At 46.5% G+C, this 27880-nt stretch overlaps 1 protein-coding gene across 3 annotated transcripts in view; it reads right to left on the bottom strand.

Moving 5' to 3' along the window:
* Positions 1 to 13029: 13029 nt before the first annotated feature.
* The window catches only part of acsf3 (acyl-CoA synthetase family member 3), a 35074-nt gene continuing 20223 nt past the window's right edge, over positions 13030 to 27880 (bottom strand). For 2 of the 3 annotated variants that reach the window (XM_020489152.2, XM_031830782.1), the window contains exons 8-10: positions 16162 to 16296; positions 15822 to 15933; positions 13030 to 13746 (exon numbers count right to left, since the gene is read on the bottom strand). In XM_020489152.2, the coding sequence (XP_020344741.2) occupies positions 13629 to 13746; positions 15822 to 15933; positions 16162 to 16296 (365 nt within the window). In that variant the 3' untranslated portion in view covers positions 13030 to 13628. The remainder of the gene's footprint in view (positions 13747 to 15821; positions 15934 to 16161; positions 16297 to 27880) is intronic. The other variant, XM_031830783.1, reaches the window with a different exon arrangement.

Here is a 27880-nt window from a genome sequence, read left to right as displayed (position 1 = left end):
CCTGACATTATTAGTTGCTTATGTTCTACTTCTTAGATGCATATAATGTCCAGGGCATAACCTAGCCTGGTGGATCCAGTCTGATTGCTGTGTTCACCATTCTATTTCACTTCACATTTTATGACATCTGAAGTTAAATAGAAAGGTGAATGCAGCGATCAGGTTGGTTCCATCAGGCCAATCATAACCACCATTGATAATGTAATCAGTGCTCTCTCTGTGTGTGTGTGTGTGTGTGTGTGTGTGTGTGTGTGTGTGTGTGTGTGTGTGTGTGTGTGTGTGTGTGTGTGTGTGTGTGTGTGTGTGTGTGTGTGTGTGTGTGTGTGTGTGTGTGTGTGTGTGTGTGTGTGTGTGCGTGTGTGTGTGTGTGTGTGTGTGTGTGCGTGTGCGTGTGTGTGTGTGTGTGTGTGTGTGTGAGAGAGTGACAGTGACATACAGAGAGAGAGTGAGTGTGAGAGAGAGAGACCAGTAGTATCTTTGATGAGGGGCCAGGAGCTGATTTACACTTCTATGGCTCTGGCAAAGACCTCACCAATTTACAAACGATCGTCGAATAGGAGAACATAATTAGGTAGGTTTAGTCTGACCTGTTCAAACTTCAATATAGCACCTGTTTGTGTGTCAGATATTACCGTACCTATCCTAACTGCCAATGGTAATAGAACAGTGACTGTGTTCACAGAAACATGTATAGAGCCAGCACAGCCAAACGTGCAAGATGAAGTCCAGACTGACAGACAGGCTTGACACTGATGTCTCTGAATGGAGAGAGAGCTCTCACTCTGCATTAAAATTGTATGGGACACAACTTATTATTATTGAATGGTATCAGTCAATGTTGGGAGGGAGAAACCCCGTGTATACTGAATCAGGGAACTGAGGTTGTATATGGGACTCAACACAGGTACAGTTGAAGTCGGAGGTTTACATACACCTTAGCCAAATATATTTCAACTCAGTTTTTCACAATTCCTGACATTTAATCCTAGTAACCACTTTATGTTAAGAATGTGAAATGTCAGAATAATAGTAGAGAGAATGATTTATTTCAGTTTTTCTTTCTTTCATCACATTCCCAGTGGGTCAGAAGTTTACATACACTCAATTAGTATTTGATAGCATTGCCTTTAAATTGTTTAATGTTTCAGGTAGCCTTCCACAAGCTTCCTACAATAAGTTGTGTGAATTTTGGCCCATTCCTCCTGACAGAGCTGGTGTAACTGAGTCAGGTTTGTTGACCTCCTTGCTCACACACGCTTTTTCAGTTCTGCCCACAAATTTTCTATAAGATTGAGGTCAGGGCTTTGTGATGGCCACTCCAAAACCTTGACTTTGTTGTCCTTAACCCATTTTGCCACAACTTTGGAAGTATGCTTGGGGTCATTGTCCATTTGGAAGACCCATTTGTGACCAAGCTTTAACTTCCTGACTGATGTCTTGAGATGTTGCTCTAATATATCCACATAATTTTCCATCCTCATGACTCCATCTATTTTGTGAAGTGCACCAGTCCCTCCTGCAGCAAAGCACCTGCACAACATGATGCTGCCACCCCCGTGCTTCATGGTTGGGTAGGTGTTCTTCGACTTACAAGTCTCTCCCTTTTTCCTCCAAACATAACAATGGTCATTATGGCCAAACAGTTCTATTTTTGTTTCATCAAACCAGAGGACATTTCTCCAAAAAGTACGATATCTGTCCCCTTGTGCAGTTGCAAACCGTGGTCTGGCTTTTTATGGCAGTTTTGGAGCAGTGGCTTCTTCCTTACTGAGCGGTCTTTCAGGTTATGTCGATATAGGACTCGTTTTACTGTGGATATAGATACTTTTATACCTGTTTCCTCCAGCATCTTCACAAGGTCCTTTGCTGTTGTTCTGGGATTGATTTGCACTTTTCGCACCAAAGTACTTCAGCTCTAGGAGACAGAACACATCTCCTTCCTGAGCGGTATGACGGCTGCGTGGTCCCATGGTGTTTATACTTGCGTACTATTGTTTGTACAGATGAACGTGGTACCTTAGGCATTTGGAAATTGCTCCCAAGGATGAACCAGACTTGTGGACGTCAACAATTAATTTTCTGAGGTCTTGGCTGATTTCTTTTGATTTCCCCGTGATGTCAAGCTAATTGACATCATTTGAGTTTGAAGGTAGGCCTTGAAATACATCCACAGGTACACCTCCAATTGACTCAAATGATGTCAATTAGACTATCAGAAGCTTCTAAAGCCATTACATCATATTCTGGAATTTTACAAGCTGTTTAAAGGCACAGTCAACTTAGTGTATGTAAACTTCTGACCCACTGGAATTGTGATACAGGGAGTTATAAGTGAAATAATCTGTCTGTTAACAATTGTGCCATGTACAAAGTAGATGTCCTAACCGACTTGCCAAAACTATAGTTTGTTAACAAGAAATGTGTGGAGTGGTTGAAAAACGAGTTTTAATGGCTCCAACCTAAGTTTATGTAAACTTCCGACTTCAACTGTAGGTATGACCACTCTGACATGTTTGCCCTGCCTGGTCTCAAAGACTAGACATAACTTAGTAAACGTAAATCCAGGACACTCAAATTAGTGTGATTTGGTATGGTTACATAAAACAGAAGGTTACCTAATTTAAGGCAAAAATGAACGGGGGGTGGTTGGTCAGGGGGGGTGGTTGGTCAGGGGGGGTGGTTGGTCAGGGAGGGTGGGTGGTTGGTCAGGGGGGGTGGTTGGTCAGGGGGGGTGGTTGGTCAGGGAGGGTGGGTCCTAACTCCTAACATTAACCCTAACCCCTCGCCTAGGTAATGTTAGCCACCTAGCTAATGTTTGCCACCTAGCTAGAGTTAAGAACAACAAATTGGAATTCGTAACACATGATACGTTTAGAAAAATCGTAACATATTGTACAAATTGTAATTAGTAACATATTATACGAAATGGATGTTGGACATCCACAAATGAATACATACCATACGAAATGTAACATATCATACTAAATGGGATATCTCAGATTTATGTACAGAATAACATAAAATATTTTGAGACCAAGTTGGTTTGCCAAGGTAGCCCCGTTACCACCAGAACAAATGCAGACAAGCACAGTACCTGTATCGGCTGGGAATGACAATGAAAGATGAACGGTGCACATTGTTATATTAGCAGAACACTGCGTCTATGGTATTATGTAAAGGGTTGTTTATTTTATATGGACCTGTTAATACATTTAGTTATCATAACACTTAGTTTGGATATCTACAATACCAGTCAATAGTTTGGACACACCTACTCATTCAAGGGTTTTTCGTTATTTGTTATATATTCTACATAAGTTATTTTGAACACCGCATTCATCCTGCAGCCATTTCCTGCATTGTGGGAGGTTCTGTTATCCACCAATCATTAGGGTGTGTTTGACCTACGTGAAGGTGGCCTAAGGCATGACAGAAACAGGAACTTTGTTGTGATTTATGTGCAGTGGTGGAAAAAGCACTCAATTCTCATAAATGACTCAAGTAAAAGTGAAAGTCACCCAGTAAAATACTATGCAAGTACAAGTTTTAAAGTATTTGGTTTTAAATATACTTAAGTATCAAAAGTAAATGTAGTTGCTAAAATAGACTAAGTATCAACATTTAAAAAATGAAACATTTACAATTCCTTATATTAAGCAAAACAGACTGCACACATTTTTTTGTTTAGTGAGCCAGATCAGAGGCAGTAGGGATGACCAGGGATGTTATCTTGATAAGTGTGTGAATTGGACCATTTTCTGTCCTGCTAAGCATTCAAAATGTAATGAGTACTTTTGGGTGTCAGGGAAAATGTAGTAAAACGCACACAACCTTCTGTAGGAATGTGGTGAAGTAAAAATACAAGTTGTCAAAAATATAAATAGTTAAGTGAAATACAGATACGGACAAAAACTACTTAAGTAGTACTTTAAAGTATTTTTACTTAAGTACTTTACACCACTGTTTGTGTACAGCTTGTCTGATTTATGTGCAATTTAAGAGACCTCATGGGCCTAATCATAGAACTACATATAGAACCCCTATTCATTCAATAGCATCTCTGTGGGCCTAATCATAGAACTACATATAGAACCCCTATTCATTCAATAGCATCTCTGTGGGCCTAATCATAGAACTACATATAGAACCCCTATTCATTCAATAGCATCTCTGTGGGCCTAATCATAGAACTACATATAGAACCCCTATTAATTCAATAGCATCTCTCTGGGCCTAATCATAGAACTACATATAGAACCCCTATTCATTCAATAGCATCTCTCTGGGCCTAATCATAGAACTACATATAGAACCCCTATTCATTCAATAGCATCTCTCTGGGCCTAATCATAGAACTACATATAGAACCCCTATTCATTCAATAGCATCTCTGTGGGCCTAATCATAGAACTACATATAGAACCCCTATTCATTCAATAGCATCTCTGTGGGCCTAATCATAGAACTATATATAGAACGTTCACACACTCACAACATATTTCCAGCCTCCAAACAGTGGTGAATGGAAAGAGACATACATAAAACACCAAAAAGTGTAATGACATTTGGTTATTGTCATTAGGCCAGAATTTATGCGTCAACTGCTGTCTCTCTGTCGCCACTCGTCTCTGCCTTGGAAAAATGTCAGTGTTCTCGCGGAACCACATCGTATTTTGGAGCGTAGGCAATTCCACCTGTTTTCAAGTCCATTTCCACATTTTTCATGCATCTGACATGCGGTAATGATAAAACGTGGTGTAATAGCCTACAGTTTTCGAGACCTTTTATTTTAAGAATGTGAAATGTCAGAATAATAGTAGAGAGAATGATTTATTTCAGCTTTTACTTCTTTCAACACATTCCCAGTGGGTCAGAAGTTTACATGCAATCAATGAGTATTTGGTTGCATTGTCTTTAAATGGTTTAACTTGGGTCAAACGTTTCGGGTCCTGACAGAGCTGGTGTAACAGTCAGGTTTGTTGACCTCCTTGCTCGCACACACTTTTTCAGTTCTGCCCGCAAATAACCAATTCGATTTTTGTCCCACCCCAAAAACATGACATAAACATAATTCATGATTTTTGTTCGTTTTGGAGTCAAAGTTCATAGTTTCAGTACAGTTTTTCAAACAGGTTGTTAATTATTTTATTTCAGTTTACTAAATAGTCATGATTCGTTTTCCTTTCAGTTTTTGTTTTTGATTACTATAACAACCTTAACACACAGACAGAAACACACTTTGACAGAAACGCACACACACGGATGGGCCCTGACTATGAGTGCCCTTGCCCTGGGCCTGAAAACACTTCCTGCTACCTCCTGCAGCCCTTCTGCTCCCAGAGATAGTGGTCTCATTGGTAGGGAGGCTGTCTAAATGCTTTATGTGTGCTATAACAGAGTAATCATTGTCAAAGTGAAAAAGATTTGTCAACATGGTGATACCCAAAGCAATTTTCCAGTATATATGGATATTGGCCCATCCTGGGCCTATTTGTGGTTTCCTTTCTGGGAAACGATAGTACTCCTGTTGATTCTCCCCTCCCCCCTCTCTTAGATTGCCTCGGCTCTGTTTTATCCTCCTCCATGTGGTTTGAAAACAATCAAAGAAAAGTGATGTGTCTTGTTCAGTCACTAAATAGCTGTCTCGTTTCCCCACCTGAGGTGGCTGCACATCACTGCCTGCCCCATTTATCAGGTCCACGCAGGGCCCTCAAACTTCCAGGAATAAAGATGATAAATACCTCACCCACTTCTGCCTGTACAGAGGTAAAGGGCAAGGAGAGATGGAAGGAGAGTGGGAGGAAAGAGAAATGGAGATAGAGAGAGACCCTGAAAGTGGAACTAAAATGTCCTTAAAGCACACCTGCCTCCCCAGTGCTCAGCCTCCCTCTTCCTCCCCCTTCTGATTAAATAGCATTTTCTCCCTCCTTATCTGTCGCTGTTCTTGCATGAGCGAGCTATCTGCAGCCTGACTGACAGGCGCCTGGCTGCTTGCTCTGATAGGATTCCACTTTGGTTAGATAAATAGGAACTTAACTGAACTGAAACAATTTAAACAGTCTAAATGCAGAGATTAAAACTGGTCAAACAGTGACTGAGCACACGGCAGCGTCATTTTCAGGGCGGTTGCAGCATTGCCCGAGAGAAACACAAACATAGATACACTCTGACAGAACCAACACCAGAATAGCCTGGGAGACCTTGGATGTTTTTGAGGCCCTAGTGACCCCTGATCCGGATCCACTCCAGTTCATCCCCATGCCTGTCCATGTCCACCATCCCCATTCCCAAACACATAAAGGGAGAGGGGCAGGCAGGATGAACCGCAGGACAAGTTTCCGCTTGGACGCCCCACCACAGCCAGCTCTGCCCAGAGGCCTTCCCAGACAGGCCGCTCGAGTGAGCGACCTACCCTGACTCTAACGCTGTGTGGCAGGGGGACCGAAAGACAGATGTTCTCTGCCACTGGCATGGTACTGGAGAGGAGATTTCAGCATGTGTGAGTGTGTGTGTACATGTGTGTGTTGCTTGGCTTTGTGCTTGAATGGCAGTGTGGTGAAGGGGGATGGTGGTGGTATAAGAAGGAGAAATAAATCAAGTCAAAGCAATTTGCGCCCAGGACGGCTGCAGTGTCATTAGAAATCCTGTCACGCAGCCTTACTGACAGATCACGCTGCTTACGCAGGTCGACAGTGGGCCAAAGAGGAATTTTAATTTCCCCTCCAACACCACCATTCCTGCATTAAAGATGTCCTGGGCTAGATGGAGGGGCTTGTGGAGACAGTGTTATGTAGAGATATACATCGGTATATCAAAGATTGATCTATTATATATAACGCTTACGTACAAAAAACAACAAACACACACACTCTCCCATACAGATACAGGAATGCACATCCACACAAACAGTATCAAAACACAGGAGATGAGAGTGACCAAAACGTGTGTTCCATCAGTGCTCTGGTACTGTGTGTGCGTGCGTGCGCTCGTCCTGCATTGTGGAGAGGAGATTGTGGTAATGATCCTGGCTATTGCAGCACAATGCTGCATATTTCTCCTCCCAGCTGCCACTTTAATGAGCAGATAAAATGGGCGCCGCTGAATAATTAATACCCAGACCCATTAACGAGGCATTAGAATGCATTTTACCTCTTATTGATTTTCCTTTTCTTCTTATTGAAAAATAAAAACCGTTGACATGGTCCGTGGTACACTTTGGGTCTGGTGCTGGAGAGGAGAGGGATGAAATATGGCTGGTCCTGTTTAAATGTCAGCTTTGTAATTACACATAGAGTGCCAGTGTGGCGATCTCAATGCCCCCTCTGATTTATGATCAGGACTAAACGACAACCCACCCGGCTCGGCACAGACACTCAGCTCAGCCTTAGTGGAGAGAACAGGCATGACATTACACATTAAGAGGCACAGCCCATGACTCATAACCATGGACAGTCACACAGCCAATCTGCACTAAGGCCTTTGACATTGTGAGATCCACATAAATATCCTTGCAGTTTTCTCTGGAAGATAATACTACTCAATCACATGCACCAATCCTCCATGTATCCCTTACCCCAGGCCTGCCTGAGCACCTTACTGAAGAGACTGTCCTGCCCCTGGCCTTACTGGCTGTATGTCTGAGGAACAGAACAAGACTAAACAGGACTGGGGCTCCTGTATCATGCTCTGAGAGCAGGACCCATCAGTCAGATACCCCGCACAGATAGCTGCACAGAAAATCAATTCATATCTGGATGGATGAGGACGAGAGGCCAGATCAATGTACAGATATTGATACACGCACCCATGCAAGGAGCTGCTACCTACATCTCCTCTACTCATTCTCCCTCAAATACAGATTGTGAATCTAGATTAACTGCTGAGTAAGGGAGGAACGGGTGTTGTGAGAGAAGTAGAGAGAGAGAGTTGTGGGAGATAGATGTTACCAACACAGAGTTTAGTATCAGTGCAAACGGGTCAATAAGGAATAGCTCCCTCCCATTTCTCCAGTCAGTGTGTGCGGCATTACTCCAGCACCTGCTGACTCCCAGATTTACCAGCAGATTTGTCCTGTATCTATTCATCAGCCGACAATGATCCTCACAGTGGGCGCCTCTTCTACACAGCAGCACACCCAGAGACACAGCCACACAGCAGTCTAGATTAACCACTAGAGAGAGAAACAAAATGACCATTTCTTTCACACACTAAAGGGATTCCACACCACAGCCATCTGCCCAGCAGGTTGGTCTGATAGAGACGCCTGTTTGTTTGTGAGGTTTTTTGATTGGACTGAAGAGGATACTGAGAGGACAGGAGCGTCTCTGACCAGGCTAGCTCACCTTGGGGCTGGGGATGACGGGACAGCCAGGTGTTTTATAGTATTTGTGGCTGTGATCATCCATCAGAGCGATCGATCACGCTCCCAGCAGCTTTTATTAATGATCTTGTCAGCCGCCCAGCTCCTGGGTGCCTGCGCTTGTCCAGAATGATAGATCATTAGCTAGTCTGCCTGCTATTTATTCTCCCATGACCTTGTCTTTCCCCATTGTTGAGTAGACCGAGTTATGAGTGCTGGAACATGATAATTCGATATTGATCCGTTTTGCTCCTCAAAAAGTTTGCAGCCCAGATCCTCTGTCCATTACAGATAAAAACTGCAAACCCACAACAGACACATTCGGGCACAGAGGCACTTGCATACACACACCCTCTTCAATGCTCACATATGCAGAAAGGAGAAGTATGGAACTGGAAACAATTAACCTCTAGAGCCGGATGATGAAGAAAACACAAAAAACAAGATAATACAATTGTATTATGTATATTTGTATATATTTTGTTACAGTATGTGTATTTCCTTTACAGTATGTATATTTTGTTACAGTATGTGTATTTCCTTTACAGTATGTATATTTTGTTACAGTATGTGTATTTCCTTTACAGTATGTATATTTTGTTACAGTATGTGTATTTCCTTTACAGTATGTATATTTTGTTACAGTATGTGTATTTCCTTTACAGTATGTATATTTTGTTACAGTATGTGTATTTCCTTTACAGTATGTATATTTTGTTACAGTATGTGTATTTCCTTGTCCAGGACACTTTATTCTTGTAATAAAGTATACTTCACAGCCAATCCCCATGAGAGCTGAGCCAGTTGTAACATTGTGTCAGTGGTGACGAAGAGTCGATCGCTCTCTGTCCCTTTAAAAGAGATCCCAAGTCAGCAGGAGTTGAATGAAAACCAAGCCTTGGGCAGAGCCACAGAGGTAGAACAGAATAAACATTAGCATGCAAACAGCAGCACTGTACTGCCTGAGTGAGCTGGCTTCCACAGCACATAGCCCAAGAAGACACTGGGGGGTGAGCGGGGAGGTGAGGGGTGTGTGCCCCCACCATGTCCCGTGGCTGGAAAGCGGCTGAGAGATAACATGAGGCCTGTCATCCTTCCATCCCTCACTCCACTACGTTTTATTAGCTCTGTCACATTAATCAATTAGCCACCGGCTTGGCACTCGGGCACTGCAATGTTCATTTGAACACAGCCTTTTGTTATTGTCAAAAGTGTGTACGTGTGCACGTTTGACTGTATATGTTTGCAGGCTGTTGTTTTCGCCTCCTCTCCCTCCCTCTCTCCCTGTACATACCATTTATGTATCATGTTTTTAATACATTTCATTCCCTGCATCTCGCAATTACTTCAAACAGTCAGACCTGTTTACTCTGCAGTAGGAGTGTTCAAAGAGGATCCAGCATGAACCTCTCTCTCTCTCTGAATCATTTATGATGGATCCCTTTCATGTGCCGAGTGACTTAGAAGACTCAAAAGAGAGAAGTTTGAAAAAAGAAACATGGAGAGAAAAATGAAGAAACACCTTGAGCTGAGTGGAAATACAAAAGCTCTCAATTAGCCAGGTATTCATACAAAGCAGCAGGGCATTCTCTTTGAAAGCCCACACCCTTTCAAATATTAAACCCCCTCGCTCATTTCAATTCAGTGTTAGATTGCGATGACATTTGGCTTGCTCTAGTCTCCTCCCTCTCTTTCTTCTCCCCGTGTGTTAGGGGAGAGGCTGTCTGTCTTTCTGCATGCAGCTATAGCATCATTCATTGCGGGCAGGCAGGCGTGCAGGAGGCAAGATGAGCCCAGTGAAACGCGGCAGAGGCGGGCAGCGCTTGCCCTTCTCTCTGCCTCCTCTCCCTGGTGGCCCCTCTGGGCCCTGGGGCCCAATAAGCAGCCATCTGCAGACAACCTCGACCACCACGCTCCAGCGGCTACACAGCCAGTGGGGTGGGGGTGTGTGTATCTGTGTGTGTGTTTGGGAGAGGAGGGGGGAAAAGAGGAGGAAGTAGTCCAAGGGCACAAGCACTCCATCACGAGTCCTGGAAGTGACCTCCCACCACCTGAATGTTGGGCCCACCCTGAGTGACTGCCATGCCGGCCAGGCCCAGCCGGCATGGCAGGGCGCTGCGAGGACAGAGCCTGTCCACTGGTGCCCCAGCAATCCTCCCAGCACATCCATCCTGCCCTGCCAGCCCACAGATCGATAGACCTGCTCTTTTAATCAGGTCTCTGGTGACTGTGGGTGGAGGAGGAAGAGGAGGGGGCTCATTCCTTCCACTCTCTCTCCCCACCTCTTTACCACTCTCTTGTTTTCCTCCCTTCCTGTCCATTTACTCCATACTTGTTTTATTCCTATTTCTCTCCTTCTCGTCCTCCCTCTCTCCATCCTGTACTGTAGGTGTGTGTTGTCTTCCTCTCTCTACTGTACCTCTCTCTCCATGCTGCACTGTAGGTGTGTGTCTGTGTTAGCAGGTTGCCAGGTTTCAGGGAGCCAGTATCCCAGGTTAGCCCAGCAGCACCACTGGCTCCCAGCCTGATGCTGCCAGGCTCCAGCCCTGCCTTGACACACACACTGTAATTGTGCTGATTTATTGATATGGAGTTGCGCCATACTGTAACATCATTTATACAAGATCACTCCCAAAGATGCAAACACAAAGAGAAGCAACGTTGGGGCTCTGATACATCGGCTAACTACACAGATCTCCCCCTGCCTCCGACACCTCCAACTGAATTTTACTCTGCTATTTTCAAGGGTGTGTACAGACTAACAAATTGTATATTAAATGATACACAAACTCTATATTCAAATTGAACAGGATGTTGCCTCTGGCTGCTCTTAACAAGCCAACACATCAATGGTAGGAGTACTATAGAGTCTGTCTTTCTCAGAATCCATGGAGTCATTATGTGTACTTGTATTACTATAGACAAAAATATAAACGCAACATGCAACAATTTCAATGTTATTAAGTAACAGTTCATATAAGGAAATTAGTCAATTGAAATAAATAAATGATGCCCAAATCTATGGATTTCACATGACTGGGAATACAGATATGCATCTGTTGTTCACAGATACCTTAAAAAAGGTAGGGGCGTAGATCAGAAAATCAGTCAGTATCCGGTGTGACCACCATTTGCCCCATACAGCACGACACATCACATTGTCCCACTCTTCAATGGCTGTGCAAAGTTGCTGGATAATGGCGGGAACTGGAACACGCTGTCGTACACGTTGATCCAGAGCATCCCAAACATGCTCAATGGGTGATGTCTGGCGAGTATGCAGGCCATTGATGAACTGGGACATTTTCAGCTTCCAGGAATTGTGTACAGATCATTGTAACATGGGGCTGTGCATTATCATGCTGAAACATGAGGTGATGGCGGCGGATGAATGGCACAACAATGGGCCTCAGGATCTCGTCACGGTATCTCTGTGCATTGAAATTGACATAGATAAAATGCAATTGTGTTCATTGTCCGTTGCTTATGCCTACCCATACCATAACCCCACCGCCACCATGGGGCACTCTGTTCACAACGTTGACATCAGTAAACCGCTCGCCCACACAATGCCATACACGCTGTCTACCATCTGCCCGGTACAGTCGAAACCAGGATTCATCCATGAAGAGCACACTTCTCCAGCGTGCCAGTGGCCATCGTAGATGAGCATTTTCCCACTGAAGTCGGTTACGACACCGAACTGCAGTCGTTCAAGACCCTGGTGAGGACGAAGAGCACACAGATGAGCTTCCCTGAGACGGTTTCTGACAGTTTGCAGAAAATCTTTGGTTGTGCAAACCCACAGTTTCATCAGCTGTCTGGGTGGCTGGTCTCAGACGATCCCACAGGTTTCGAAGCCGGGTGTGGAGGTCCTGAGCTGGAGTGGTTATGTGGTCTGCGGTTGTGAGGCCAATTGGACGTGCTGCCAAATTCTCTAAAATGACCTTGGAGGCAGCTTATGGTAGAGAAATGAACAAGAAGTACTCTGGCAACAGCTCTGGTGGACTTTCCTGCAGTGAGCATGCCAAATGCACACGTCCTCAAAACTTGTGTTGTGTGACAAAACTGCACATTTTAGACTGGCCTTTTATTGTCCCCAGCACAAGGTGCACCTGTGTAATGATCATGCTGTTTAATCAGCTTCTTGATATGCCAGACCTGTCACATGGATGGATTACCTTGGCAAAGGAGAAATGCTCACTAACAGGGATGCAACCAAATTTACACACAAAATTTGAGACATTTTTGTGCATATGGAACATTTCTGAGATATTTTAGCTCATGAAACATGTGATGCGTTTATATTTTTTACTCAGTATAGAAATGTCACCATTCTGCTAAGAGGGAATGCTCAAGTTATCCATTCTTGACCCATGATGACGGTAGCAAACAATGAATGGCATAGTCACTATCTCTCACAGTAGCCTGTAGGAGAGATGAAGGGAGAGGCGGATAATGGAGAAGAGAGGGAGGAGGGTGGAGGATTCCCAGCTGTGGGACACTTCTCTATCTAGACCCCTTCCTCTCTGCCTCTAGGCTCTCATCACACCTGTGTAACCACAGCTGCACACACCTACCTGCACACACATACACACTCGATATGTCACCCCTTACACAGTAGCTGAATATTAAGCAAGGCTGCAATCAATAAACCAAACACCAAAAACGGCCTTTCCATACATCATCCATTTTATTACATTAAAATAAACTTCATTGCCAATTCAAGGGTATCCATCTGGATTGTAATTATAAGCAATTTAAGAATGCACTGTACTCCCCTCTCTTCTTCTGTGTATAATGTCAAGGATCTCTTGCTGCTCTTATCATTTTCACGGTTTCTTAATGTACTTGTGTGTTGGCATAATTATTCATGCCAATGATCTCCAGTCATGCTAATGATCGCAGCACTCAGTCTTTAAAGAAGGCACCGCAGCCTTATCGTATTAAATCAGTTCGCTGTCATAGCAGCCAAACTAAATATATCTCCACAGCAGTTTAATCACGTGTAAGACAGCACTGTTGAGCTCAGTGCCTCCAGGCCCAGCAGTGAACAGTCCTACGGTAACTCAGAGCTGAGTGGGGTCAGTGGTGTAGTTAGTGGGATCCTCAAGGTCTCTTCATTCTTCCCCAGACCACTGTCTGGTGAGTCAGTCACTTGGAGCTCATCTCGATGGTTCACTGTAGTATGAGGAGGGTCTCTGCTCCTGCTGGAAGGAGGTGTCGTTGAGGAGGTGGGCCGTGAAGGAGGTGCAGGCTTCTCTACTAGTTAGCTGGGGAAGAAGTGCTTGAGTAGGTCCTTCTTGTTGACCTTCCCCATCTGGTTCCTTGGCATCTCCTCCACAAGGACCAGGCCTGTAGGGATGGTGTATGGAGCCATGTGCTCTCTGAAACACAACACATGACAATTAACACAGGACTGAAACACCACACATGACAATTAACACACAGGACTGAAACACAACACATGACCATTTACACACAGGACTGAAACACAACACATGACAATTAACACACATGACTGAAACACAACACATGACAATTAACACACAGGACTGAAACACCACACATGACAATTAACACACAGGACTGAAACACCACACATGACAATTAACACACAGACTGAAACACATATAAAGGCATGCAGATATGAACTCTTCTACTGCTTAACACACAGGCACGCACACACAGGCAGGCACACACAGGCACAAAGCCACGAGACACTACTTGAGTGTACACACAATAACAATTACAGTGGAACAAAGGCTGAGCCTCTGGTGTTGCAGTCAGTTTGAGAGATAAGAGAACGTCCTTCATACGCACTAGAGCGTCTCTCTCCCACGGTAATATCCCCCAGACTGCTTCAAGACATTTCCTATTTGGTTAATACAAAACAATGTAATCAGCATGAAATAAAAACAAAATAGTCAAGGCAAAAACACAAGGCTGAGCTAATTAAATGTCTGCCATTTTGAATGCATGGTTGTTATGTCGAGCCGTGAAGCCTGAAGCGTTTTTATTATCTAATGGCTGTGTTGTGGCGATAGACAGAGAATAGTCAATCAATAAATCATACTTCTGTCCCTCGCAGCAGATGGGTCTGTCTCTCTCTCTCTGCATTACTCGCTATACATATGACTTCATGACTGTGTCACACAACTATATATGTGTGTCTGTCTGTCTAATGGGGCTTGTTCACACACCCATCTCTTGGAAGCTCTGCCTGTTGTGTATGTATGTGTGTGTTAGTGTGTGTCTGCACTAGCCAGTGAGGAACACAGCGATTGACAGAGAAACAGGGTGACAGCTGAAGCCGGGGCACTGAGGAGTGAGCATCCATGCACTCCCCCCCCCCCCCCCCCTCTCCATCTCCTTCACCCTGGCTGGCCCTGCCTTGGCCCTGTTCTTGCCCGTCCGCAGGCAGCACCTGTGGGTTGGGGGGCAGGGTCATTGACAGACAGGCAGCGCTGCTAATCCACCATGCAGGACCAGCAGGGCACAGCAGTAGGGCCTGCACACCCCCACACCATATGGAGCCCACAGCACACACACACGGGCACACACACTCGAGCACACACACACAGGGTGGGCAGAGAGTGATAGAGAGAAAGACAAAGACAGATGGAGGGAGAGAGACAGAGAGGGAGACAAAAATAAATAATATAGACAGCGAGTGAAAGAGGGGGGGGGGACAAGGAGAGAGAGAGAGAGATGCCCTGAGCCACTCCACAGAAAGGGAAATGTGTCTTCTGCCAGAGTTGGGGGGCAAAATAAACCACAGTGACATTTAGAGAAAAAAGAAGCCAAGACCGAAACAGCAACGGCTTGCCTGCCAGACAGACAGTCCTCCATCAAAATCCCTCATTTCCTCATTCTCCTCCTCTCTCTATTCTCTCCTCAGCTCCCTTCATCAGTCCACATCTGCCCTTGGCCCCTTCAGTTAAATGAGAGTGGTCTCTCTCTCTCTCTCTCTCTCTCTCTGTCTCTCCAGTAGTTAGATTGCTATTGATTTTGAGGCTTCAGCAGCAGTTACTATAAACAGGTCTGGATGACTCCCCGGGGGACTGAGCAGTGAAGTCTTCCTCTAATTCAATAAATGCGGTGGACGCAATTCTATTTTCAAAAACACACAATTTAAGGTTTGTCGCATGTTCCCAAAGAGTAAAGCCACAGAACCCTGAACGCCAAATGTTTGATGGAATGGAGCAGCATGACAAAGCACAGCTAGCTAGCAGACATACCAATAAATGGAATATCTATTAGAATTTGGTCTGGCACACGTCTGTAATACAGTGGATCTACAATTTATAAGCACCTTTATGGACGTGGTACAATGAATGGTTTTGAAATAAATACTTCTACAGTTATTGGGAGTTATAGTGTTTATAAATGGTTTTAATAACACTGCTTTATGGTGCTATAAAACTAGTGTGACATTAATGTCCTTCGTGTTGCCTGTTACCTGGCCCAGGTCTTCAGCTCTGACAGGGTCATGCTCTGCCCCCTCTTCAGCTGCACCACCGCTGTCACCTTCTGTCCCCAGGTGGCGTCCCGAGCACCAATCACAGCCACATCTGAGAGGTCAAGGGTCACCACACATCAGCATAACACCCAGAAATAAGATACATCCTGAAAGCTAGTGTAATATTTCAACGAGTAAAATGATGAATGTTGTTTAAAACCCAACCAGTCTAATGGTGCCAACCATGGGAACACAAAAGCCTGAGTCTTCAGGCCAAGCGCCGGTGTAAGTCTCTGCAGTGGAAAAGCACCATAAAGGAGCCAATAGAGGGTGTGTTTACCTGTGATATCAGGGTGGGCTAGCAGGTGTCGCTCCACCTCCAGAGCACTGATCTTATAGCCTCCACTCTTTATGATGTCCACCGAGGTGCGGCCCATGATCCAGTACACTCCATTCTTATAGACTGCTGTGTCCCCTGCAGGACACCATACAAGCACAGGGAGACTGGGCTTCAACGTAGGAGAAACACAGCAAAACAAAAACAAAAATTGCCTAACAGTCCTCGTCTATCATAGGTATGCACATCTACCACGCACGGAAAAACACACACTCCATCATTCAACCCCTACTCCCACCGGGTTGTCACATGACTTGGCATATTGTGTGGCTTGTGTGTGGAGGAGGGAGAGAGGGTGGGTGGCATAGTGAAGCAGGCCTGCTCAGTGTTTCAGAGAGTCACAGTACCACAACACAGGCCTGCTTCATTAGTGTGTCAGAGACTCAGAGGAACCACAGTAAACAGACCACAGACCACAGCAGAACAGCTATGACGGAGAGCTCCATCAATCAGCAGGTGAATGGCAATATACTGGATGCTACACACATAGGCTGCTGATGCATTCAACCTGCTTTGCCTCTATCTCTTGGGCAAATAGCTGAGAGGAGAGAGAGAGAGAGCGAGAGAGAGAGAAGCTCAGCTGGAGTTCCCCTTAATTACCTCCCCATGCCCACCACTGATTAGCAGCACAACGCCAAGACTCAGGTGTGCCGGGCCGTCTCTGTGGCACTGTAAAAACAGCAGCCTATATAATATAGGAAAACACAAACATCCGTGGACCATATCTGGGAGCTGGCTGACATCCAGGCCACCTGACACCTCATCACTAGGTAACACTTTATCTCAGTGGAAACGCCACACCTACCAGCCAGGGCTCAGAGAGAGGCTGAGGAGAGGAACACTGACTGACTGGCATACTGTGACCTCAGACAGAAGAGCCATGATAGACACCTACTGGTGTGACCACAGGGGAGTACTGGAGGGGTGTGTGTGTGTGCCTGTTTGGGAGTGGTGTGTGGAAGGGGTAGTTTCTGTGTGAAGTGTGGGGGCTGGTTATTGAGTGTGATACGGGGCTGGTTATTGGGTGTGATAAGGGGCTGTTATTGAGTGTGATAAGGGGCTGGTTATTGGGTGTGATAAGGGGCTGTTATTGAGTGTGATCAGGGGCTGGTTATTGGGTGTGATAAGGGGCTGTTATTGAGTGTGATAAGGGGCTGGTTATTGGGTGTGATAAGGGGCTGGTTATTGGGTGTGATAAGGGGCTGTTATTGAGTGTGATAAGGGGCTGGTTATTGAGTGTGAGGGCTCAGCTGGGGCTGGGGGGTGATGAGGAGGGGAAGTGGGTCATTGTGGAGGATGAGTGTGGGACTGAGATGTGGCGAGGGGGAGGTGTGGAGAGAAGGCGAGAGTTCTGGTGGATCATTACAGAGTCCCCAGCTGAGGCAGGGAGAGGGAAATGAAGGCTGTGTGAGAGGTGTGGGGGTGTATTGGGGTATGTGAGAGGTGTGGGGGTGTATTGGGGTGTGTGAGAGGTGTAGGGCTGTATTGGGGTGTGTGAGAGGTGTAGGGCTGTATTGGGGTGTGTGAGAGGTGTATGTGAGAGGTGTGGGGGTGTATTGGGGTGTGTGAGAGGTGTGGGGGTGTATGTGAGAGGTGTATTGTGCAGTGTGAGAGGTGTGTGGGTTTATTGGGGTATGTGAGAGGTGTAGCGGTGTATGTGAGAGATGTGGGGTGTAGCGGGGTGTATGTGAGAGGTGTGGGGGTGTATTGGGGTATGTGAGGGGTGTAGCGGTGTATTGGGGTGTATGTGAGAGATGTCGGGGTGTATTGGGGTATGTGAGTGGTGTGGGGGTGTATTGGGGTATGTGAGAGGTGTAGCGGTGTATTGGGGTGTATGTGAGAGATGTCGGGGTGTATTGGGGTATGTGAGAGGTGTGGGGGTGTATTGGGGTATGTGAGAGGTGCAGCGGTGTATTGGGGTGTATGTGAGAGGTGTGGGGGTGTATTGGGGTATGTGAGAGGTGCGGGGGTGTATTGGGGTATGTGAGAGGTGTAGCGGTGTATTGGGGTATGTGAGAGGTGTGGGGGTGTATTGGGGTATGTGAGAGGTGTAGCGGTGTATTGGGGTGTATGTGAGAGATGTCGGGGTGTATTGGGGTATGTGAGAGGTGTGGGGGTGTATTGGGGTATGTGAGAGGTGTAGCGGTGTATTGGGGTATGTGAGAGGTGTGGGGGTGTATTGGGGTATGTGAGAGGTGTAGCGGTGTATTGGGGTATGTGAGAGGTGTGGGGGTGTATTGGGGTATGTGAGAGGTGTAGCGGTGTATTGGGGTGTATGTGAGAGATGTCGGGGTGTATTGGGGTATGTGAGAGGTGTAGGTGTTTTGGTGGGGGGGGGGGGGGGGGGGCTGGCGGGTGGTGACTGGTAGAGGACAAGTGGAAGGTGCAGCTGTTGACACATCCACAAGGTCACCCAGCCTCTCTCTGTCTCAAGGTCACGCCTCCTTCATTAGAGATACAGCATCAGGAGAAGAGAACTATGACATTACCATCTATTCAGTCTCACTTCTACCAGACGATATAGTCACCTCTACATTCTACAACTTATGTCAGTGTACATTATCATATGCATAGTACACACTTGCCATCGTATATGGTATCAAGGTAAGGAAATACTAGATAAAGACTTAAGCATAAATCAAAACCAGTTTAGTTACAGTCTCATCTCCTCTCTATCACTCGCGCACTTAATCATCTCAACCTCCCAAAATACATTCATCTATCCTCTCAACTCTTCTCTACATCCCTCTATCCCATCCTGCCTCTTTCAGTACTGCGACTCCTCCATCCCCTCCTCTCCATCTCCCCTTTCTCTCTCTCTCCTCTTGCTCTCTCTCTCCCCTCCCCCCTCCTTCATACAGTGTCTCTTCCTCTCCCATTGCCTGCCCTCCTCTCTCTCTCTCTCTCTCTCTCTCTCTCTCCTCCCTGCCTCCACCGAGCACAGCATCAATAGAGGGCCCATCTGTTCCCATACATCACGCACTTCATTTCAGTTTATTAGCCGGGATAAATCATAAATATTTCATTATACATCACGGGCGGCTGTCGCAGGGACGCCGCAATTTATCACCGCTGCCCTCTCTCCCGGCTCCACGCCGGAGCAATAAGCTTTCCAGTCTATTAAACAAGATTGATACAGTGTGTAAATTTAGATATTGGGAATTTCTTCACAGACCACTGCTCTGCACTGATAGACCGGGGCAACGGGGGAGGAGAGGAGGATTGGGGGAGGAAGGGGGGAGCAGAGAAACTGGATGGGTGTTAACATCAGTAATAGTGTATTTACAGTTTCCCCTTCCTTCCCTTCGGTTTTAAGGAAGAAAACCCCAAAAGCCAGGAATAATTTGGTCACAGGCGTGTAGCCCCGTTCTCATGTAAATAGAAAGTAGAATGAGAACATGTTTTACATGACTACAGATAAGTGGGATGCCATGGGGTTGGAGGGGAATATATGCAAAGCTTTTCACTTCACCCTTCTTTACGGCTCCATGATGTCTGAGGGGAAAGGGGACTACACAACACAGCAGACAGACACATTACTAACATTCAATACAGTCAAACACTCTTCAGCTGACTTCGACACACTTGGTGCTCACTTGACGATGGCTGTTGTGACCTTATATCTTTGAGGAACGGGAAAATAAGGAGAGAGAAACAGCGCCTGTTTGGAATGAGGGACCAGTGGGAATAGTGATTGGAGAAGACACTGATAGAAATGGAGAGGGCGGCTTTTGGACACACTGAAGAATACTTGTGATTTGACATCCCAGTCTCAGTCTCTGTACTGTCGTGGAGGACAAGTGGAGGAGGAGTGGAGATATGGACGATTAAAACGATAATCGATAAGAAGCCTACTTGCGCCGGGCTTTCATCTCCTTCATAGGCATGGGGAAAAAAACGATGGATGGCACGGAAGAAATTAAAAAACGTGGAATAGAATAGAAGATGGTGGTGCAGAGAAAGTCTCCTGGTCTGCAGTGACATGTCTCCTCTCCTTTCTCCTCTCAGCACCTTGCCAGTGTCTGTCTCCCTCTGCCTGCCACCATGATCTCACGCCAGGCTGGAAGTCAGACAGGGAAAAGGCTGGGAAGTGACAGTCAGCACCACCCAAAGCCAAAACAAAAAACGCAGAGGCACAAACATACACTAACACTTGTCTTTGGGTGCTCTGGGCACACTCAGTGGTAAGGTTACACTGTGGGAGGTTTTGGTGAGGGGGGGACTCTAGAAAGGGCAGAGTGAGACAAATGACAAAGGCCACGCTCAGCGTCACACACACTTCCTGTCAACTCCAGGCGCCGCTGCTCTAGGTGTTAAGAGAGAGACACATGGAACACGTGGTACATTTTCTGTGCCAGTTGCAAGTTTAAAGATATCAAGTTGGTCCTGTATCAGTCAGTCAGCATTTTCACCTCACACAAGATGCCATCAACTAACTAAGTAACGCAGTGATGAAGATAAGCCAGTAGCCATGTTCTCAGTGAGAACATCCAGCATCACACTAAGAGGAGAAGGCCTTATCGGCACTGGATGAATGGGGGGTCTGCTACTCTGTTCACAGCCATCTCTCTTTAAGAACAACAGTCAACACAAAGCAGGGAGACATTAATATTAATGCCAACATTAAAACCCAGGCGGCTAAATGGAACAGCTAATGAGGATGAATAACAGACAACCGCCCGACAAAAATCACCAGCTCTGATGTTATTTATCATCCTTAACTTTTGTCACAGCTCCTTTTTTTTGCGTAATTAATATCGTACAAGAAAGCGGCTTGGCACTCGGATGAGTGATCTCATTTGTTTAATACAATGCAATTAAAGGGAGAGAATTGCTTTATGTTAATGTTCCTGACTACGTTGCTCGCGGTTGATATAGCGAGATAGCGAGCAAACTTTTACGATTGATAACCTCTCCCGGGAGATCTGGCGTGTACTTACACTAACTACTTGACTACAGTTTGCATGGAACTGTTCACCATGTTTGACACACAGAATCTAAAAAGTAGCTATTTATGCCAAGACATAGCAGAGATCAACATGGCAGCACACTGCCTACACTGTAGCGGTAATGCTGGTATGCCAATCAATGTACTGTAGGCATTTTCCTGCCTTATCAGTGAGTCTAAAAATACTTACAGCCTGTTCCTTCCATCCTACCTATACCTCCATCCTCTCCTCTCATCTCATGGCCAACTCTAGCAGAACAGCACAGAGGTCCCTCCATCCCCTTCCATCTGCCATCAGCCACAGCATGTCTACAGTTGACAGCCAGCTCAGAAAATATTCACTATTTATCTATCAGTCTTTCCGCTAAAAAGAGAAAATCAATGCCAAGACAAAAGTAGAGTAGGTCAATAAATCTAATGTGGGCTGTCTTTGTTTCTTCTTGGGGCACACAGAATGTTTATAGCATTTCAATGTAGAACTGGTGGTTTACCACATATCCTGCTCCACATGTCAACACCTTGATTGGAACATTTCATTGGAATGGAAGTGTAGCCTTACCATAGGGGAAATGGAACAAGGGGAGGCTGGGTGGTAGAGCCGTGAGGGGAATGTGACATTGGCGGGGCGCCGTGTTGTGACCAGAGGTGAAATGTGACATTGGGGAGGGTGGGAGGGGAGAGGGAGGTAAAGAACACTGCTGGGAGCAATGGAGGAATGCTTAAATCACTAGTGATGGCTGCCTGCCTGGAAAATAAGGCTGCTGACTGTCCTGCAGACACTAGTTTCACCTCAGCTGAGAGGTTAAAACTGACAAAACTTTTTAAACCTAACACGCACTGAGCACACACACACAAATGTTAAAAATATTTGCAGATTGAATGCAAAATCCGGCCACAGTACAAACTACACACAAAATCAACGGCCCACAGACTAGTGATCGGGGGTAAAAAAAAAATGACACGAGAGTATTGCAATACTATTTTTGATTATATTATATTGTATATACTCCAAGTATCATAAAACAAATCAAATATACAGTATATACAGTGCATGAGGAAAGTATTCAGACCCCTTGACTTTTTCCACATTTTGATACGTTACAGCCTTATTTAAAAATGGATTAAATCATTTTTACCGTTCATCAATCTACACACAATACCCCATAATGACAAAGCAAAAACTTGTTCTTTTTTGTGTGTGATATTTTTGTAAAAAAAAAAAAAATGGGACTTTACATAAGTATTCAGACACTTCACTCAGTACTTTGATGAAGCACCTTTGGCAGCGATTACAACCTTGGGTCTTCTTGGGTATGACGCTACAAGCTTGGCACACCTGTATTAGGGGACTTCCTCCCATTCTTCACTACAGATACACTGAAGCTCTGTGCAGAGAGGTTCTGCTCTCTTCTCTGCCCTGAGATGAGCTCCACTCCTCTCCTCTCACCCTAGTTAGCATTCTCCCCACTCCCTTCAGTGGCCTGCACACCCACATCCAAGCCTGCCTGTTATTACGAGCACAGCAAGGCTAATGTGCAGTCCCCAAACAGTGCTTACCTGAGAACTGGCAACTTTTAGGACCCCTCCATTATTCATAGGTATGTGCACGCAGCATTTGGAAAATTGCTAATGCTTTCCCTCCCAGTCATCTTTATTTATTGATAGGTATAATTATTTATTGTTTTTCAGCGTATAATCCATTCACGGGGAAAGAGAGTCAGCTGTCCTGCTAGAGTGCTGGAGACCAGCTGATCCCCACTTCTCCCAGTCGTTCCCTTTTCTTCCTCTACCTCTCCCCCTTTCCATTTCTATCTCCGCAGCGCTACGGCTAATAAAATGAATGGTCTTGTTTACGAGGGACAGTCTTAAGGTCTGCACTGGCACAATGGAGAAACCTTATTCGTTAGAGCCTAACCACACAGGCAGGCAGCCTGCACACAAACACCAGAGGCAGAAGAAATCTGACCACAGTCAATATTTTATGGAGGGAGTCGAAGATAACGATCCATCCACAACGCTGGTTATGAATTCATGATGGCGCTAGGCCTTGGCAGCATTCCTCACACCGTCTGGGTGCTTGTGTGTCACCATGGTTGTCCCGAGGTTGATGTTAAGATCCTGATAGAGGGATGTGGAGGCAGGTTTCAGTTACTATGTCCAGAGACTGGCTCATCATTAGTGTTGTATACTTGGGAGGCCATTGGCATGGTAGAACCCAGTCAAACAGTCAGTAACTCTAAACCAGTGTGAATGATCTGCTCAATAGGTGGCCTGGAGCCCCTGGCCAGTTAAGGAGACTGACACACACTCTGTCCCCCTCCCTGGTAGGTAATCTAGCAGACACAGACAGCTGAAAGGGAGCTACTGAGGAGTACGTTTAAAAGCAGGGCAGATTGGAGGAGAGAGGAGAGGCCGAGCGAGTGAGTTGACACAAAGAGAAGTGAGGAAAATCAATGGGAACAAACGTGGTGTGGAGATGGGCGCAAAGTGAGCGCTCAACATGGTGACAGCTTATCCATAGAGGTGCCAGTCAGGCTGCAGCAGGGCCACACTTACCCAATTAAAGAGACCGCCAGGCAAACAGAAACCATGTTGAGCTCTTGGCTCTCCCTGTTCTTTTCTCTTCATCTCCCTCGTCCTCTCTCCTTACCCCTCTCTCTCTGAGGGAGACTGTGTGTATGGTAAAGGGTGAGCACACGGGGTAAAATCCAGAGTGGCGCATCAGGCTAAGGCACTGCATCTCCGTGCTAGAGGCATCACTACAGACTAGAGGTCGACCGATTCTGATTTTTCAACGCCGATACCGATACCGAGACCAAAAAAGCTGATACCGATTAATCGGCCGATATTTATTTGTAATAATGACAATTACAACAATACTGAATGAACACTTATTTTAACTTAATATAATACATCAATAAAATCAATTTAGCCTCAAGTAAATAATGAAACGTGGTTTAAATAATGCAAAAACAAAGTGTTGGAGAAGAAAGTAAAAGTGCAATAGGTGCTATGTAAGAAAGCTAACGTTTCAGTTCCTTGCTCAGAACATGAGAACATATGAAAGCTGGTGGTTCTTTTTAACATGAGTCTTCAATATTCACAGGTAAGAAGTTTTAGGTTGTAGTTATTATATGAATTATAGGACTATTTTGCTCTATTCCATTTGTATTTCATTAACCTTTGACTATTGGATGGTCTTATAGGCACTTTAGTATTGCCAGTGTAATAGTATAGCTTCCGTCCCTCTCCTCGCTCCTCCCTGGGCTCGAACCAGCAACACAACGACAACAGCCACCACATCGCAGCAGTGTTACCCATGCAGAGCAAGGGGAACAACTACTAGAAGGCTCAGAGCGAGTAACGTTTGAAACGCTATTAGCGTGCGCTAACTAGCTAGCCATTTCACTTTGGTTACACCAGCCTCATCTCGGGAGTTGATAGGCTTGAAGTCATAAACAGCGCAATGCTTGACGCACAACGAAGAGCTGCTGGCAAAACGCACTAAAGTGCTGTTTGAATGAATGTTTACGCGCCTGCTTCTGCCTACCACCGCTCAGTCAGATACTTGTATGCTCAGTCACATTATACGCAACGCAGGACACGCTAGATAATATCTAGTAATATCATCAACCATGTGTAGTTAACTAGTGATTATGATTGATTGTTTTTTAATAAGATAAGTTTAATGCTAGCTAGCAACTTACCTTGGCTTATTGCATTTGCGTAACAGGCAGTCTCCTTATGGAGTGCAACGAGAGAGAGGCAGGTCGTTATTGCGTTGGACTAGTTGTAAGGTTGTAAACTGTAAGGTTGCAAGATTGGATCCCCCGAGCTGACAAGGTGAAAATCTGTCGTTCTGCCCCTGAACAAGGCAGTTAACCCACTGTTCCTAGGCCGTCATTGAAAATAAGAATGTGTTCTTAACTGACTTGCCTAGTTAAATAAAGGTATTTATAAAGGTCAAAAATAAATAAAAAATCTGCAAATCGGCGCCGATTTCCGATTGTTAAGAAAACTTGAAATTGGCACTAATTAATCAGCCATTCCAATTAATCGGTCGACCTCTACTACAGACACCCTGGTTCAAATCCAGGCTGTATAACAACCGGCCGTGATTGGGAGTCCCATAGGGCGGCGCACAATTGGTCCAGCGTCGTCTGGGTTTGGCCGTTGTAGGCCGTCATTGTAAATAAGAATTTGTTCCAAATAAAAAAATACAATAGGAAGATGAGAGGGTTAAAAATGGAGATGGTGAGAGACAGACAGCTAGTTCAGGTGAGGGTAAAGAAAGGGAGCGAGGGAGGGAGAGAGGGAGGAGTGTTAGATGGAGACGTGAGCAGGCGGAGAGGGGGAGAGTGTAAGAGGGGGAGCAGGTGTAAGGGTGAAAAGGGTATGAGTGTGAGAGGAAGTCGGTGGAAGTGAGGGAGAGTGTAAGTAGTACTCGTCTTGAAACTCACACCTTTTCACCCTGCCTACCAACAGAGCCAAGATCACACACAGTGACAAACAAAGAACCAGGCACTGGACAGGAAATAGCACTGTGAAAACTGACACTGTGTCATGAGTTGATCATTACAGTAAGGCCCTCCGCGCACATTCTCCAGCCTCCCTATTCAACTATAGGAACTGGCCACCTCCAGTGTCAAGGGGAGGGGGGGGCAGCAGAATATAGTGAATAGGCCTGGGCATATAAGGTATGTCAAAGGTATGTCAAAGTAAAGGTAAAGTAGTGCTGTAGTGAGCAGAGGAGGCTGCTGGGACAAGCTATAGGAGGACAGGCTCATTGTAATCGCTGGAATGGAATAAATGAAACGGTACCAAACAAATCCAACATATGTTTGACTCCGTTCCATGAATTCCAGTCCAGCCATTACAATGAGCCTGTCCTCCTATAGCTTGTCCCACCAACCTCGGCTGGTAGTGAGGATATAGCTGCTTTTGGAGCTGGTGGATGCAGGGTCGCCATGGCAAGCAGGCTGCCTGAGGTGATGGTGAGTGTGACTGTGTGTATGTGCATTTGTATGTAGGATGGAGCAGGCAGTCAGGCGGGTGGGGCAAGCAGGCAGGGTGCTTGGCAGTAGCAGTGGCTGCCTATGGGACTGACTGGCTGGCTGGTTTGTCTGCTGGGAGCTGATTGTGCTGGCTCTCATTATCCGGCCAGTGGGCCTAATGGAGTGTGACAGCAGCGTGCGGCGCACTGGAACTCTGTCCTTCCAGCCCTAAAAGCCAATTAAACCCACTCCACCCTGCCAGCTCTCCCTGACTCTCTCCCTCTCTGCCCCTGCAGCCCCCTCTCCTTCCTTCCTGCCAGCTCTCCCTGACTCTCTCCCTCTCTCCCCCTGCAGCCCCCTCTCCTTCCTTCCTGCCAGCTCTCCCTGACTCTCTCCCTCTCTGCCCCTGCAGCCCCCTCTCCTTCCTTCCTGCCAGCTCTCCCTGACTCTCTCCCTCTGCCCCTGCAGCCCCCTCTCCTTCCTTCCTGCCAGCTCTCCCTGACTCTCTCCCTCTCTGCCCCTGCAGCCCCCTCTCCTTCCTCCCTGCCAGCTCTCCCTGACTCTCTCCCTCTCTGCCCCTGCAGCCCCCTCTCCTTCCTCCCTGCCAGCTCTCCCTGACTCTCTCCCTCTCTGCCCCTGCAGCCCCCTCTCCTTCCTTCCTGCCAGCTCTCCCTGACTCTCTCCCTCTCTGCCCCTGCAGCCTCCTCTCCTTCCTTCCTGCCAGCTCTCCCTGACTCTCTCCCTCTCTGCCCCTGCAGCCCCCGCTCCTTCCTCCCTGCCAGCTCTCCCTGACTCTCTCCCTCTCTGCCCCTGCAGCCCCCTCTCCTTCCTTCCTGCCAGCTCTCCCTGACTCTCTCCCTCTCTGCCCCTGCAGCCCCCTCTCCTTCCACCCTGCCAGCTCTCCCTGACTCTCTCCCTCTCTGCCCCTGCAGCCCCCTCTCCTTCCTTCCTGCCAGCTCTCCCTGACTCTCTCCCTCTCTGCCCCTGCAGCCCCCTCTCCTTCCTTCCTTCCAGCTCTCCCTGACTCTCTCCCTCTCTGCCCTTGCAGCCCCCTCTCCTTCCTTCCTGCCAGCTCTCCCTGACTCTCTCCCTCTCTGCCCCTGCAGCCCCCTCTCCTTCCTTCCTGCCAGCTCTCCCTGACTCTCTCCCTCTCTGCCCCTGCAGCCCCCTCTCCTTCCTTCCTGCCAGCTCTCCCTGATTCTCTCCCTCTCTGCCCCTGCAGCCCCCTCTCCTTCCTCCCTGACAGCTCTCCCTGATTCTCTCCCTCTCTCCCCCTGCAGCCCCCTCTCCATCTGTACCTCCTCCACTCTTTCTTGCCCACTTCTCTCCATCCTTTATCCCTGCCCATCTCTCTCTCTCTCTCTCTCTCTCTCTGAGCAGCTCCTCTCTCCCTGTAGCCCTCTACTAAAGCGGGGCTCCTTGGGGGAATGCACTGGGCCAGAGAGGGCCTAGTCGGCCTCTGCACCACTGACAGCTCTGCTCTTCCTCTCCCCAACCCACAGAGGAGTCACAACCACTTAGAGAGAAGAAATGCCTCCCAGCACCAAAAACACACATCCTCCATTTATCACAAGCCAGTCACTGAAGGGGAGCGAGACGCCTTCTTCCTAAATGTTTAAAAACAGCTCCTGGAGAAAGAGAGGTCATGACAAACATAGTTCTGACAACGTGCCTCCTCCAGTGTTCTGGGTGTAATTGGCGAAGTAGCGAGAACATGGTG

Source organism: Oncorhynchus kisutch, linkage group LG8, assembly GCF_002021735.2.
Source record: "Oncorhynchus kisutch isolate 150728-3 linkage group LG8, Okis_V2, whole genome shotgun sequence".
Classification (NCBI taxonomy): Eukaryota; Metazoa; Chordata; class Actinopteri; order Salmoniformes; family Salmonidae; genus Oncorhynchus; species Oncorhynchus kisutch.
This window is presented reverse-complemented; position numbering and strand designations above follow the sequence as displayed.